This window comes from Saimiri boliviensis, chromosome 16 (assembly GCF_048565385.1).
Source record: "Saimiri boliviensis isolate mSaiBol1 chromosome 16, mSaiBol1.pri, whole genome shotgun sequence".
Lineage (NCBI taxonomy): Eukaryota > Metazoa > Chordata > Mammalia > Primates > Cebidae > Saimiri > Saimiri boliviensis.
In genome coordinates this window covers 14,713,733-14,729,073 of record NC_133464.1, presented here as the reverse complement: position 1 = coordinate 14,729,073, position 15,341 = coordinate 14,713,733, and the positions used below count along the sequence as shown (strand labels likewise).

Sequence of the window (15,341 nt, the reverse complement as noted above, 5' to 3'; positions counted from 1 at the left end):
CTTCACTGCCTATTGGCTATGTGGCCTTTGGGCAAGTTGCTTATTTAACCTTTAAATCTCCATATTGGCATCTAAAGATGGGAAAAGTAACAATTTCTGTTGTCACTATTACCAGGTTATTGACAGGGTTCAATACGTAGTGCCTGGAAAGAGTACGAACTCACCAAATGGTGGAGGTGGGGACCTTACACGGCTATGTGTAGTTCTCATTCGGTAGAATTTTAGCCCCTGCAACATACATACCTTTGCTGGACTACACGCACACTGTCTCATTAAATCTCCCCACAACACTATGGTTGCATCATCACCATTTCACCAATAAGGAAACTGAAGCTCAGAGGAATTAGATGGCCTACTGAAGGTCACACAGATGGTGATCCTTGGGTCTCTTGGCCCCAAGACCAGGACCTTCCCATCATACGTGGACAGTAAACATGATGGGATTTCAGATTTCTAGAACCAGAAGTGCCTCTCTAATGCCCCTGTTCTTCTTCATATGAGAAATGCTGAACTCTGATCCACGCAGGGATGCTACAGGCACCATGTCACCAGGGAAGACAGAGGTGCTCCCAGCTCTGAGATCTGCCAGGCACGGAACTGCCCAGGTTTTACAATCTCACTACAGCAGAGTCCTCTCCAGGACAATAATCATTTTCCACTTCAAAAATATTAAAGATCATACTCCAAAATACTAAATCTTTCCAAAGAACCAGGTTTAAATGCCTTGACACATATTAATGCCATTAGGTAAGTAATTTATATTACAATCAAATATTTCAAGCCATGACCTTTGCAAGGAAAACTCACACATTTAAATTATGCATTTTTCCTACAGAAAAAAAAAAAAGACAAATATTTTTCCACATCCAGTGACTCACTGCCTAAAATGACAGCTTTTTAGTTTGAGGATTTTAAGCTAAAGAATGTGTAAGTATAAACCTGCACTGATCAATGTGGTAGCTACCATCCACAGGTGACTACTGAGCACTTAAAATGTGATTCTAAATTCAGATGTGCTGTAGGCATAAAACAGACACCAAATGTCAATGACATCACATGAATAAAAGAATATAAAACACATTAATTTCACAGTAAGAATTCAAAATTGAAATGGTAATATTTTGGAAATATTGGGTTAAAATTACTAAAATTAGTTACACCTGTTTCTTTTTACTTTAACTTGGCTACTAGAAAATTTTTTATTTGGCCAGGCACAGTGGCTCACGCCTGTTATCCCAGCACTTTGGGAAGTTGAGGCAGGGGTAACACTTGAGGCCAAGAGTTCAAGACCAGCCTGACCAACATGCTAAAACCCCATCTCTACTAAAAATCTAAAAATTAGCCAGGTGTGGTGGTGCACGCCTGTAATCCCAACTACTTGGGAGGCTGAGGCATAAGAATTGCTTGAACCTGGGAGGTGGAGGTTGCAGTGGGCCAAAATCACTCCACTGCACTCCAGCCTGGGTGAAAGAGCAAGATTCTGTCTCAAAATAAATTAAAATAAAATAAATCATATACGTATATATATATATATATATGGTTCATGTTATATTTTTATTAGACAGCACTATTACAGACTGTAAGAAATTTTAACATACAGGTAATTTTTTAAACTTCATGGCAAAACAACGGACAATTCACTTCCTGAAATTTTTACTTGAACGGACAAGAGTTTGGAAAAGACATCACATCAAAAATAAAAGTCAGGTCTAGTCTTGGTTCTGTGAAGCAGGGGACCACATTCTCCATTGTCTCCAACAGGCCCCACCTTTCTGAACGCTATCTCCCTTGGAAGAGCCATATTTTTTGCCTCTGTCTTGTGGATCTCCACCTTTTCCAGATATAATCAATTTACTGAGAAGCTATTGTGATAATGTCACACGGTGATTTTTCCAAGTGTACTATGATCATCAAAGATGATGTTAGGGTTCCAGGTACAGCTGCCAGGAAGAGGTACTGATAACAAAAAGGGGTGCTGGCTAAGAGGAACAGGAAGAGGTCTGACTCTGGGAACCTATGTTGGCTCTTCTGCATTTAAGTACTCTCATAAAAAGTCACCAGCATTTTAACAGAGATGAAAAAAACAGATGCACATGAGAGTTAAGGGGCACAATACCTACATCGCATGTAAGTCAAGCAAGTTCCTCTACTTGCATCCCTCTCTACTTCTCGGCAATCAAGACATTTGGATATCGGTGGCTAAACCTTTGCAGGTGGAAGATGATGCAAATAAAAACGTGAATGATTTTCAGATCTACCGTTTCCTGTAGGCCTTTCTGCAACTGTTTTTTGCCTACACATTCCCCAAAGAGTCACCAGGACCATGCTGAGAAGTGGGAGAAAACAAAACAAACCAAAAAAAGACCTTTGACATTATATCAGAGACAGAAAGCAAAACCCCTCAGGTGGTTCCTGTTGGGCAGGAGCACTCCCCTCCCCCGACCCCCAGTCGTTAGTGAGGGAGACTGGAGTATAAACCTTTACTACAATGAAGCGCAGATGCCTGACAACAAGCTGGAATGAGGGCACCGTGATGGGCTACAGGAGCACACAGTCTACTGGGAAATGTGGGGAGAGGGTTTGCAAAGGCTTCACAAAGAAGCCGGCAAGTGAGCTGGGGCTTGACACATAAATGAGGATTTTATCCTTTTATCTAACGCAGTGCATGCCACGCAAAGGTAGAGCTGTGCCCAGGTGTGAAAGCACCCGAGGTGGAAGGAAGACTGGAGAGCCGGGGTCAGGGCACATTTTGGAGGCTGCACATGAGATGAGATCAGCAGGCAAGTTCAGGGTCAGCCTCTGCGAGTCAAGGAGGCCATGTTTTGCTTTCTCTGCAAAGGAAGAGTCAGAGAAGGGTTTTAAGCAGACAATCAACAACTATCTCAGTGGGCTGTGTTGTTTTGTGTTTTGTTTTTGAGATGGACTTTTGCTCTGTCACCCAGGCCGAAGTGCATGGCTCCATCATAGCTCAATGTAACCTTGAACTCCTGTGCTCAAGCAATCCTCCTGCTTCAGCCAAATAGCTAGGACTACAGGTCTGTCCCACTAAGCCAGGTTAATTTTTGTATTTTTTATTTTTGTAGAGACAGGGTCTTGCTATGTTCCCCAGGCTGATCTCAAACTCCTGGCCTCAAGCAATCCTCTCACCTCAGCCTCGCAAAGTAGTGGGATGACAGGCATAAGCCACTGCGCCCCACCCATCTCTGTATTTTAGAAAGAGTGGTCTAATAGCACAATGCGCATGGCTCAGTGTAGGAAAAGATACAATGTGGTAGTTGAACAGGCAGTCCGGAGAACCTTCAGAGATGGGGGATCTGGAGGGCAGCCACTGCTACAACCTCTGATATGCAATGCAGTCCAGGCTTAGAAATGCCAAGTGAGCCTCTTGAGAGTGAGTGCTGGGCTCTCTGCACTGCTCACTGCTGCCTTTCCCTTGGCAGTGACAACTGTCCATATTAAGGAGATCCCAAAGCAGAATATGAGACTGGTTCCTCCCCAGGAACCTGGCAGAGCCCTTGAGACCCACTGGTAAGTGGCACTTACACTTGTCAGGAAAGGGAGCGCTGAAAAATTCCAAAGCCTCAAAATGTCATTCTAAAAGTGACTTAGCACTAGTATATCACATTACAGGGTATTTCAAACTTCTGGAAAGTTGGGGAAAACTATAATTTCCAACCCTTCTTGGTTCTAAAAGTATCCTCACAGTCATATGCTATCTGTAGGCTGGAGCTAGGTTGTCTTGTTATCTCCTGCCTAGAGCGCCCTGCTAACTCCAAATTCTACTGCCACTTTGATCCATTTCCAGGTGGCCAACCCATTCCCTTGGTCTTACTTCTTAGACTAGATGGAATTCCAAGATCCCATTTTGTAGCTCCAACAACTCAAAACTCAAACAATTTTGAATAAACAAAGCTTAAAACCTGAAACTGAAATGCCACAGTCCTAAACCTGGCTACATCCCAGATTATTTTGAGATGAAAGATGCTAATGCTGGAGTTTGAGCCCCAGGTCTCAGAGATGATGTATGACAGGCTCCTCATTTTACAGATAAGAAAACTGACGCCCAGGAGGGTGCGATCTGCAGAGATTAAGAGACAGATGCAGGATCAAAGTTAGGTCTCTGGTCTCTTGGCCTGCCTGTGCCACCAGTCAGCTGGACATTGCTCTGCAGCCTTGTGTTTAGCCACTACCTTTCAGAGAGTAGAGCACACAAATGGCAGCCCCTGTAAATATTATGGGGACCACAGTGCCCGTTTTACTAATTAGGGAATCAACATTTCAGGATTAACCTGGATCATGCTATAAATTTTTTAAAAAGGAACACAGGGAGGAAATCAGGATGCCTTCAGACTCTTAGACTCTCACCAGTCTATGCTCCTATGTAACTTTCTGGGAAGATGATAAAATGTAACACCCAAGATAATGTGCCTCCTGAGAGTAGTTCTATTTCATTCATATTTCTAACGTCTTCACATGACCATCATTGTCTTCATGTTATTCAACCAATGCTGGCTGTCACTTATAAACTGGCCTTTCTCTAACAACTGTTAAGTTTTTAAGGGCAGTATGTTTTTCCTTTCTTGTTCATCTTTACAGTCTCAATCCTAAGTGAATCCTCAAGTGAATACGTTCATTTTTGTTCATGAATCGTGCACACGTGACCAGGTATGGATTTTAGAAAACCTGACTCAAAGTCTACAATCCTGCCTCTGCCACTTATTGAATGTGTAACTTTGAGCAAGTTGCCTGACTTCTCTGTGCTCAGTTTCCTTGTCTGAAAAAGAAAAATGTGCCTGCCTCCGAGAGTGGTGAAGATGAGTTGAAACAACATATTTAGCAGGCATAAAACAGTTCCTGGCACAGAGCAGGGCACTATATAAGTAGTGCTATTTTTATTATTACATGATTATTGGCATTACCTTGCTATAAAAAAAAAACAAAAAACAGTAACCAGCCATTCTCCCTCCATGCTGATGGCAGATGATGAGAAAAGAAACACCAGAGCTGGGTGGATTTTAGTTTTCTATACAAGCGAGAGTCCCAAGAGGTAACAGTGATTTGGCATGGCAATGAGGTAGTGAACAAGCTGTGGAAGCCCCATGTCTGAGATAATTTTCCAGGCCTGGCATAGTGATTAGATTCACTTGGACCCTATCTAAGAATGTACTCCCTGAAGATTCCTCCCACCAACCACTCCACAAAATAGGTACGCAGCAGAGGAGCCTCATGTAACACTGTTCACATGAACAGTCAGGGGTCCGGCCTGTGCCTTCTGCAAAACAGGGGTATGCCTACATTAGCTGCTAAAAAATCTGGAGCACGTCCTTCCTGGAGCTGCTGATGATTTAAGTGTTGTCTGCCTAAGTGTTTGGAATAGATGAGCTGCATTAACACTCACTGTGCCTGATAAATACCACAGCAAAGCATTTCTGAGGAACTAACCCCTTCCTTCCTCAGGCCTTGCTGCCTGGGGAGAGGGAGGGTGTTGGTCTCATTCACCTCAATCCACTGTCCAATAAGACTGGCAAGTCTCCATTCTTATAAATGTGGGTTGAATGAATTAATGAATAAACAAATGAAACACAGAGAGCATTGTAGTGAAGGCATATGGCTTTGAATAAGTAAAATTTCCTGTTCTTGTCACTAGGAATAGGTCACCATATAAAGCTTTTGGGAATGTCCTTCCTTCACCATCCAATATTTTAAAAACAAGGAAACTACTAATTAAATATCGCTGATGTAATATCATTTTTTTTTCTAAAGTTGTCTCTAAGGATGCAGGAAAACCTACAGGGCAGAAAGGCTTATTGACTAATTTAATTCACTCAATCACAGTCATCTAAAGTCTAATTGAAAATTAACAACGTAATCATTGTACACAATCTCTGCTCACTGCAGCCTCAAGATATCCTCCCACCTCAGCCTCTCTAGAAGCTGGAACTACAGGTGCATGCCACCTCATCTGGCTAATTTTTGTATTTCTTGTAGAGACGGAGTTTCGCCATGTTACCCAAAATGGTCTTGAACTCGGCCTCCCAAACTGCTGGGATTACAGGCTTGAGCCACAGTGCCTGGTGATGCCTTTTAAACAATACCTAAATAGTACACCTAACAGGAAAAGTCAGTTCTTCTCAATCTTCACATCCTTCAACCTTAAAAATTCCCAAAATAAGACCTGGGCTGCAGTCCTTACCAGACTTAAAAAAGTAACCCAATGAAAGGGCTGCATAAATGACATACAACCTAGCCTTTTGTGGCTCTTTGAAGCCTTTTTCCTCTAAACTGTTGAGCAGTAACAATTGGAATACATTATTTCCAGAAACTGCATTAAAGTTAGGGGGAAGGGGAGTAAAAATAGGTATTCAAATGTGAGCAGGAAACTAACATACGGACATCAAGAATATCCTGCCTATTCCCCTGGTAGTGATTTCTAGCCCCCAAAGCCATTTCTCAGGGGGTTTGGCAGTGAGCCTGGATAGAAATGGGGAATTTTCACCATGTGCTTCCTCCTACTTACCATCACAATGCAGGGGACAAGACCCACCCATGTAGGTGCCTGTAAGCTGAACCTTGCAGCCTCTGAAACTTTATAATGTCCAAACACATATTCTCTTAGAAACACTAACTTTCAGCTGGGCGTGGTGGCTCACACCTGTAATTCCAGCACTTTGGTAGGCAGAGGTGGGCAGATCACCTGAGGTCAGGAGTTCGAGACCACCCTGACCAGTATGATGAAACCATGTCTCTACTAAAAATACAAGAATTAACCAGGTGTGGTGGTACACACCTGTAATCCCAGCTACTTGGGAGGCTGAGACAGGAGAATCACTTAAACCCAGCAGGTGGAGGTTGTATTGAGCTGAGATCACACCAACGCACTTCAACCTGGGCAACAAGGGCGAAACACCATCTCAAAAAAAAAAAAAAGAAAAAAAAAGAAACACTAACTTTCCTAACACTGAACAAGCAGCCACTGCTAAGAGAAACCTTCAAGGTGCCCCTGGCAAAGGGGAAATAACATTACCACCAATCATAAGAGCAGGAGAGAACTTCTGATAGAAAGTTTTTAGAACAAGTACTGGCTTGCCTACATGCTTTAAGACCTACTTACAGGTAGCATTGCTACTAATGCAAACAATTAGAAACAAATTTAATAACCATCCAATTATAGTTACAGACCCTAAAACGAGATACAGCCATTAAAAATAATGGCACAAGCCGGGCACGGTTGCTCACGCCTGTAAACCCAGCCCTTTGGGAGGGTGAGGCATGCGGATCACCTGAGGTCAGGAGTTCAAGACTGGCCTGACCAACATGGTGAAACTCTGTCCCTACTAAAAATACAAAAATTAGACAGGTGTGGTGATGGGCACCTATAATCCCAGCTACTCAAGAGCTGAGACAGAAGAATCACTTGAACCCAGAAGACAGAGGTTGCAGTGAACCAAGATAGTGCCACTGCACTCCAACCTGGGTGACAGAGCAAGACTCTGTCTCAAAAAGAAAACAAAATGGCATAAACCCACATACGTTGACAAAAGTGTTCTTGATGTGTTCTGGAAGAAAATTAACCCAGAAATCTATAATAGTATATTCTCTAAACACACACACACACACACACACACACACACACACGAGTGAACACTGTTACTGGCACAGGAGAAAGTCTGGAAGTATATACACCAAGTTATTAATAGTGGTCACCACTGGATAGTAAAAACAAGGGCACTTCTTTTCCTACTTCTATACTATTTGCATTTCTTGTTTTTCCTACTTCTATACTACATGTATTACTTTTATCCTTTCTAAATTATGTAATATTTTCCCCAAGGACTGTTTCTGTACATAACTAAAAACAGCAAAACTTTATCTCAAAATGCTACCTCCTGAATAAAGTATGCTACCTACATTTAAACGTCTCTAGGTATAATTCATTCAAATGACAGACAGTCTTAGGGATTCTCACCAAGCCCGTAGGTCACTGACATGATAACAATAAATAGTACTGCCACAAACAGATTGCATGGTGTTGTCTGCCTACTTCCGAAAAATCATCCTGAGAAAAAAGTTGTCTTCCCAGCACTCTGTTGAACTCTTGCTTGCCAGTTTGCAGCAACAGCCACAGAAAAGAGATCTGCCCTGGGCAGAGGCCCTGATAAAATATCCTTGCCTCTCTTATCCGACATTGGTTCTTTTTATCTTGCTTACGCTGATGGAAGAAGACAAACATGGCCAGATAAGAAAAAGCTTCTCTATCTCTGTTGGCTTCCTTACTCCCTCACGCCTCTCTGCAGGTGTGCAGAGCTGTGATCTCCACACTGCCAGAATCTTCCGGGCCCTGACAAGCGTTCCCACCAACTGCAGCTGTAGCCAGCACAGCCTTATCCATTGCAGCGGAAAAAGACCCCCAGTGGAACTGCCTGGAGTGAGATTTACCTAAACAAATAGCTTGGACATAAATGGCAAATTTCTTGAGCACTAGAAAGAGAAATAAGTTTAGGAAGTCACTTGTGTGCTTTAAAAAAAATTGCACGGCATCTTTCTACTGTATTCAGTCCTGTAGACCATATTTCTACATAGCCGGAGAATCACTGACAGAAGATTTTTAAGAATATTCACAAGGGAACCTAAACCACACAACTTCCTCCAAGAAATCATAAGTTACATCAGCTGCTTTAAGCAGTGAAACCCATATAGCCCGGCAACCCAACAGATAAGCGAGCTATTATACTGGCAGCAAGGAATCCAGAACACTGAATTATATTTCTAAACAATGTAGCAGAGGGTGAAGAAAGGAAACCTAAATCTCTAAGATGAAAATCTGCAGTGAAAAAGACCATCATATTTTACTAAGTGTTTCAGCTCAGGGTTAGCAATATAGTTTTGAAGGCAATACAATATAGGGCAGTCTCACAAGTCACAGAGAAAGGAATTCAGTTCAAATCAAATCTTCATAGGAAAGTTTAAGTTCAAATTCTTAGACATTATTTGAAAATTTAGTAAATTAGTGAGCAAACACTTCTTGATAAGATAATAGCAACTGAACCTCCACATTAAAGAAAAAAATCACTAACTAAAATCACTGCGTATTAGTTTAATAATCTCTTTAGCAGATAATTTGAAAGGCTCAATTGTCCCCCACTCTGCAGTGCATGTTGGTGGTTTTGTGCAGCTTGCTTAAAAAAATTATGTGCCTTTATTGTACTGAAGAAATTCCGAGAGAGAAGCACAACCTACTCACTGATGGTAACAACACAACCATTTTCACATTCCTCCCTACAAAGTCCACCAAAGCACTTGGCTTTACCCAACTGCTGAGAGTTTAGCCGATGTTAAGAACAGAAACTTTCTATCAGCTGGTTCACAATTTAGGTTCTTCCCTACTTTATTTAAGGTAAACCTCCCGGTAAAATGAGTAAGAAGAATATATGTAATTGTATCCTTTCTAAATTATGTAATATTTTCAAGTTATGTTCCTTAAAACCCCTCAATGGGACCTGCCTCATTTTCTCTATAACATAAATAACGTAGAAAATGTTTTAATTTTGCAAAGCACATCTTTTTTCAACCCTATAGTTGCAATTAAAATATGCTTCCCTGGGTTTACAGTTGCAAACACTGCAGCTAGGTGGGACATAATTGTGAACAATACATAATTGTTCCATACAAAGAAGGCTCCTAGAAACCACATTCATCCACAAAATTTCAACATTTCTTTCTTCACAAATAAGACTCAAAGTGGAACCGAAGTCATACTACAGGGAAAGAGAGAAGAGTTCACAAGGGAGAAGCAGAGCAAGTTTTGTAATCAAAGACAGGCAACAGGCGTCAACCTCGTCCACACACAGAATAAGAACCCAGCATGGGGTAGACACAGCAACACTTTGTAGGAGACCCTCTTACCGGCACAGGGCCCGGGCTCTCTGCTTCCACTTCGACCTGAGCTGCATCCTTGTATTGCAGAGGGGACTCAATCACCAGCTCCTTTTTGACACTTCTGCTACTTGTCCTGTATTTATCAGCCTGCATTCTCAGCTGAAAACACAAGTCAGAAAGTCTGCAACTGGAACAGCTGCAAGTCCCTAGCTGTGCAAGACACAAGCATGCCAGTGGCTCAAGGAAGGAAAGGAAACTGGCTTCCCAGGCACAAGTGGTCAGCCCCGCTGGCTGGGTCTGCAGAGCCTGTGGGGTGGGAAGGCATGACAGCGAAGGCCAGCCTCCAGGGGTGTTACTACTCCACGCAAAAGGGGAGGCTCCCACTTGCTAGCCAAAGGAAAACAAACTCCGAGCTGAACAATACACAGTATACTGCCTCTCTGATAAAGACTGGCTTTATTGTGTCTGTTCTACACAGCGTGGGCCAAATCAATCAGAATCAAAATAGTGCGGTGTTTAAAAGAAAACCAGTCACAGTTAGACACCTTCATAATTGCCTTAAATGAGAAGCTCGTGGAGCTTAAGAAACAGCAAGGTCGTCTGGTTGTTCTAAAATTCTTCCAGCTTTGGAATGCTTTCATTTGTGCTATGGCTAAACACCAAATGCTTGGCTGCTGATGAAAGCAGGGAGAGCAACCAGCAAGCATGTTCCCAGAGCCTACACTTCGTGGCTGCAGGTGGAGGAAAAGGTTTCACCCCTCATGACAGACCACAGAATGCAACACTTAATTTATCTACTATTTGATGCCAGAAAGATTAGGTCATCAAACATTTTCATGGTATACCACATATCATAGTAAATGCATTTATTAAATAGAATATTACTTTCAGTCCAGCTGTGTGGGTACCAGAAGGTACCCCCAGTACTAGGTACTGACAGGATCATAGTAAAAGTGGTAGAGTGCCTATGGCTCAATAGCACCCAAAATGTTTTCCCAGGAGTCTGTATTTTTATTATTTCTTCACCTTTAACAGTAGAGTCATTTTTTTAATCTCCTGGGAAAAATCAAAACAGAGGTGTTGAGGGATTTATCTAAAAGTTATGTGGAAATGAACATTAAAGAGGGAATCAAATATTACTCCGTACTTCATGGATACTGCAGAGCTTCTCCAAGTTACTCTGCATATCTCCTTGACATCAGGGAACACTTAGGAACAGCAGATAACAAGCAGTAGTAGTAGTAGCAGCAGTAGTAATAGTAGCAGCAGTTGTAAGCAATAGTAGCAGTATTCAGTCAGTCAACGAGAGCAGTTGTCAGGTAGCAACAATAGATGCCAGAGGTACTCTAGCCAGGGAAATACATAAACTATTATACAAGTTACAGGTACAAGTCTCCCACTTTCCAGACAAAGGAACGAGGCTGTGAGGGCTCAGATGGGGCAGTGGGGAGAGCTAAGACGCCACCCATTCCCCGCACGGCCTCCTCCTTCTCCCAGCACCTGCTATAGCTGCTCCACTTCAAGAGTGAAGCTAAGGCTGAGTCTCTGCCACTCGAACACCAGGAACCCTTCTGAGTGTGAATATTAATTATGCAATGATCTCAAGGGATCAATGAGTCCATGGAATAAATTAGTGGCTTCTACAGTTTTTTTAAACTACCCAATCTCTCAATCTTGGGTAGTCTTTCAGGGTTAATATAAATCCTCCTACCAAATCCGTGTTCCAAAATAATATTATCTATAAATTTTTCAAATCTTTCTTTGTAAAATTACAACAGAAAAAAAAACTCAGAGTCTCAGTTACATACAGAGTTGAAATTACAGTGAAGTCAAAACTTAGAAATGTCCTACAAATCAGAGAAGGATGAAGCCACAAGCACAAAACAGACTGAGCCTTAGTAAAATACAACCCAACCAATGACTTAAAAACCTTTTTGAAATGGTTCAGGAAGTTCTAAATAGTACAGTTGTTCCTCAAATCCCCATCACTGTGAAGCCATCAGAATCTCTGGGCATTAATTAGAGAAATGCTACCCTATTTGTTATTGCTGTGGTTATTGTTTGAGACGGGGTCTTGCCCTGCAGTCCAGGCTGGAGGGCAGTGGCATGATCATGGCTCATTGCAGTCCTGACCTCCTGGAGTCAAGGATCGTTCTGCCTCAGCCTCCCAAGTAGCAGGAACTAGAGGTGTGAGCCACTGTGTTCATCCTACCCTATTTGTTAAGCCAAAATACCCTGGGATTCTGTAAGGATTAAGAAATTAACTGTAAGTAATTTATTTGACAAACACTGTAAGCACTGGCTGTGGCCTATACCCTATTCAAGCCTTGCATAGATTGTTTATTTAATCTTCATAACAACTCTATGTAATGGTGTTATCTTAATTTTACAGATGAGGAAATTGATGCCTAGAGAGGTTAAATACTTGCAGGTTATTCAGACAGCAATGGCAGTATGGATCCAGTGTATAGATGCTTAACCGTGATACTATGCTCAAACTGCTAAAAGGCACAATACCAATCACCAGGCAGCAATTAAAAACAGAGCATCTAGTTTTAATCCTATCATAGGAGTGAAGAGGTAAAAAGGTCTTTAGATGGCCTTTACATGTCTTGTGCAAAGCAGGTATCTATTTAATGGTAACTACGGTATTGTTGCTGTTCTCATTCCAACCTGAAGAAATTAATTTTAGTCTTAAACTAAGAGCTTTTGCTGTGTAATCTAAAATGACAATTCCACCAACCATGTTGCTGTAACACATTACAAAGTTGCTTCAGCAACTTAACGTCAACCATTCTTCCCTCCTTGTAGCTTGATTATGACAGCTGCCTTCAAATATTCATCTTGAACCCCACACGTTCATGTCATGAGCCAGGCCTTCTTGAAATTTTGTATATTTTTCAAAATGTTTAGCAATGACTTTATTTTTGTTTTGTAATCAAGGAAAACACTTTTAATTGGCTCTGAGCTTCCAAGCAGCCAAGACAAAAAGGAAAAGAAAAACATGATCAGTTTCATAATTTATATCATCAAAAGGAGAAAATATGCCAAGTTGTAAAGCAAGTGATTTGTTTGTTTGTTTCTTTGTTTCTTTTTCCCAGACAGGGTTTGACTCTGTTGCCTAGGCTAGAGTGCAGTGGTGCAATCTCAGCTCATTGCAACCTCTACCTCCCAGGCTCAAGTGATCCTCCCACCTCAGCCTCCCAAGTAGCTAGGACTACAGATGCATGCCACCACACCCAGCCAATTTTTGCATTTTCTGTAGAGACAGGTTTTCACAATGCTGCCCACGCTCGTCTCAAACTCCTGGGCTCAAGCGATCCCCCCACTTTAGCCCCCCAAAGTGCTGGGATTGTAGGCATGAGCTACTATGCCTGGCCCAAGCAAGTAAAGAAGTTTTTTAAATGACTGACACAAGGATTTATGTAAAGGGGGACTGATCAAAGTACAATGTAGAAGGCTGGCAATGTGTTTATAGGAAATGCAGCAACAAAATTCACACAGCTGTTTCCTACTCCCATCTCAGAAATCCTAGATTGAGAACAGCAATTCTGAGAGCAAGTCAGTCATCTGAGTCCCCCACCTTCCAGCTGGCCCACCTTATGAAAGAAGAAAACCCTGAGGGCATGGAGAAGCGAAGACACTGCTGTCAGCTTTCCCATCACACAGCTTCTCAGGCACTGCTGGCATTCTCCCTGCTCTCTTAGGAAAGATCAACACTTTAGTAATCTGACAGTCAAGGAGAGTTACACGGCACAGCGTTTAACCTCAGATCCCAAGCCTCCAAACGGGATGTGGTTTCTCCAAAGGGCTCATGAGCTTGATGGGTGAGAACATGAGGATGACATCCGGTTGATGTGGTCAATAGAGGAAATGCCATTTTACCAGAATAGGAAGTAGGTGGCCACGTTTTCCTTCACAACATTTCAAACAACAAGGTTTCAACTTCCACAAGCATGCGCTAAGCTCCTACCGTCTACTAACCTTGAATTCCTTCACATGCCAGCTTGTTGAACCCACAACAAACAAATCTAGGAAAATGTATGAACTGTATAGAGTTTTACTGTTGAAAGAGAATGCTGTAAACCCTGTGGGGAAGAGGAAGGCTTCCAAAGCAGGATGGAATGAATGCTTCTGTAATGGGGTTCAGGTCTCAAATTTTAATATGTACACAAATTTATTATACAGCATGGATGCTCAAAACCATGAAAACCTTACAGGAAATTTAAGAACTGTCCCAAGAGCCATTTGTGACTTGAAGGAAAGCTAACTTTAAATTCAAAAACTCACACAGCAAAAGAAACTATCAATAGAGTAAACCGGCAACCAACAGAATGGGAAAAAATTTTTGCAATCTACCCATCTGACAAAGGGCTAATATCCAGAATCTATGGAGAACTTAAATTTACAAGAAAAAAACAAACAACTCCATCAAAAAGTGGGCAAAGGATATGAACAGACACTTTTCAAAAGAAGATATTTATGCAGCCAACAAACATATGAAAAAAATGTTTTTTTCTGGTTTAACTGGTCATTAGAGAAATGCAAATCAAAGCCACATTGAGATACCACCTCATGCCAGTTAGAATGGCGATCATTAAAAAATCTGGAGACAACAGATGCTGGAGAAGATGTGGAGAAATAGGAACACTTTTACACTGTTGGTGGGAGTGTAAATTAATTCAACCATTGTGGAAGACAGTGTGGTGATTCTTCAAGGATCTAGAATTAGAAATACCATTTGACTCAGCAATCCCATTGCTGAGTATATACCCAAAGGATTATAAATCATTCTATTATAAAGACACATGCACACGTATGTTTATTGCGGCACTGTTCACAATAGCAAAGACTTGGAACCAACCCAAATGCCCATCAATGATAGACTGGATAAAGAAAATGTGGCACATATATACCATGGAATACCATGCAGCCATAAAAAAGGATGAGTTCACATCCTTTGCAGGGGCATGGATGAAACTGGAAACCATTATTCCCAGCAATCTGACACAAGAACGGAAAACCAAACACTACATGTTCTCACTTATAAGTGGGTATTGAACAATGAGAACACACAAACACAGAGAGGGGAGCATCACACACAGGGGCCTGGAAGGTTAGGGGCTAGGGGAGGAACAGCAGGAGGTGAGGGGATTGGAAAGGGATAACATCAGGAGAAATACCTAATGTAGACAGCGGGCATTGGATGCTGCAAACCACCGCCATGGCACATGCATGCCTACGTAACAAACCTGCGCAATCTGCACATGTACCCCAGAACTTAAAGTATAATAAATAAATTAAAAATAAATAAATAGCCGGGCGCGGTGGCTCAAGCCTGTAATCCCAGCACTTTGGGAGGCCGAGGCGGGTGGATCACAAGGTCGAGAGATCGAGACCATCCTGGTCAACGTGGTGAAACCCCGTCTCTACTAAAAATACAAAAAATTAGCTGGGCATGGTGG

The 15,341-nt window shown here is 42.0% G+C and overlaps 1 protein-coding gene across 31 annotated transcripts in view; it reads right to left on the bottom strand.

Annotated features, from left to right (window-relative positions):
• DOCK9 (dedicator of cytokinesis 9) overlaps positions 1 to 15,341 on the bottom strand; it is a 294,205-nt gene that overhangs the window by 177,312 nt on the left and 101,552 nt on the right. For 2 of the 31 annotated variants that reach the window (XM_039473130.2, XM_074387510.1), the window contains exon 1: positions 9,904 to 10,888. The exons of 23 other annotated variants lie outside the window; for them this stretch is intronic. In XM_039473130.2, the coding sequence (XP_039329064.2) occupies positions 9,904 to 10,029 (126 nt within the window). In that variant the 5' untranslated portion in view covers positions 10,030 to 10,888. Of the gene's footprint in view, positions 1 to 9,903; positions 14,417 to 15,341 lie in introns of those variants that run through there. 6 more of the 31 variants (XM_074387492.1, XM_074387505.1, XM_074387511.1 and 3 more) reach the window with 6 other exon arrangements.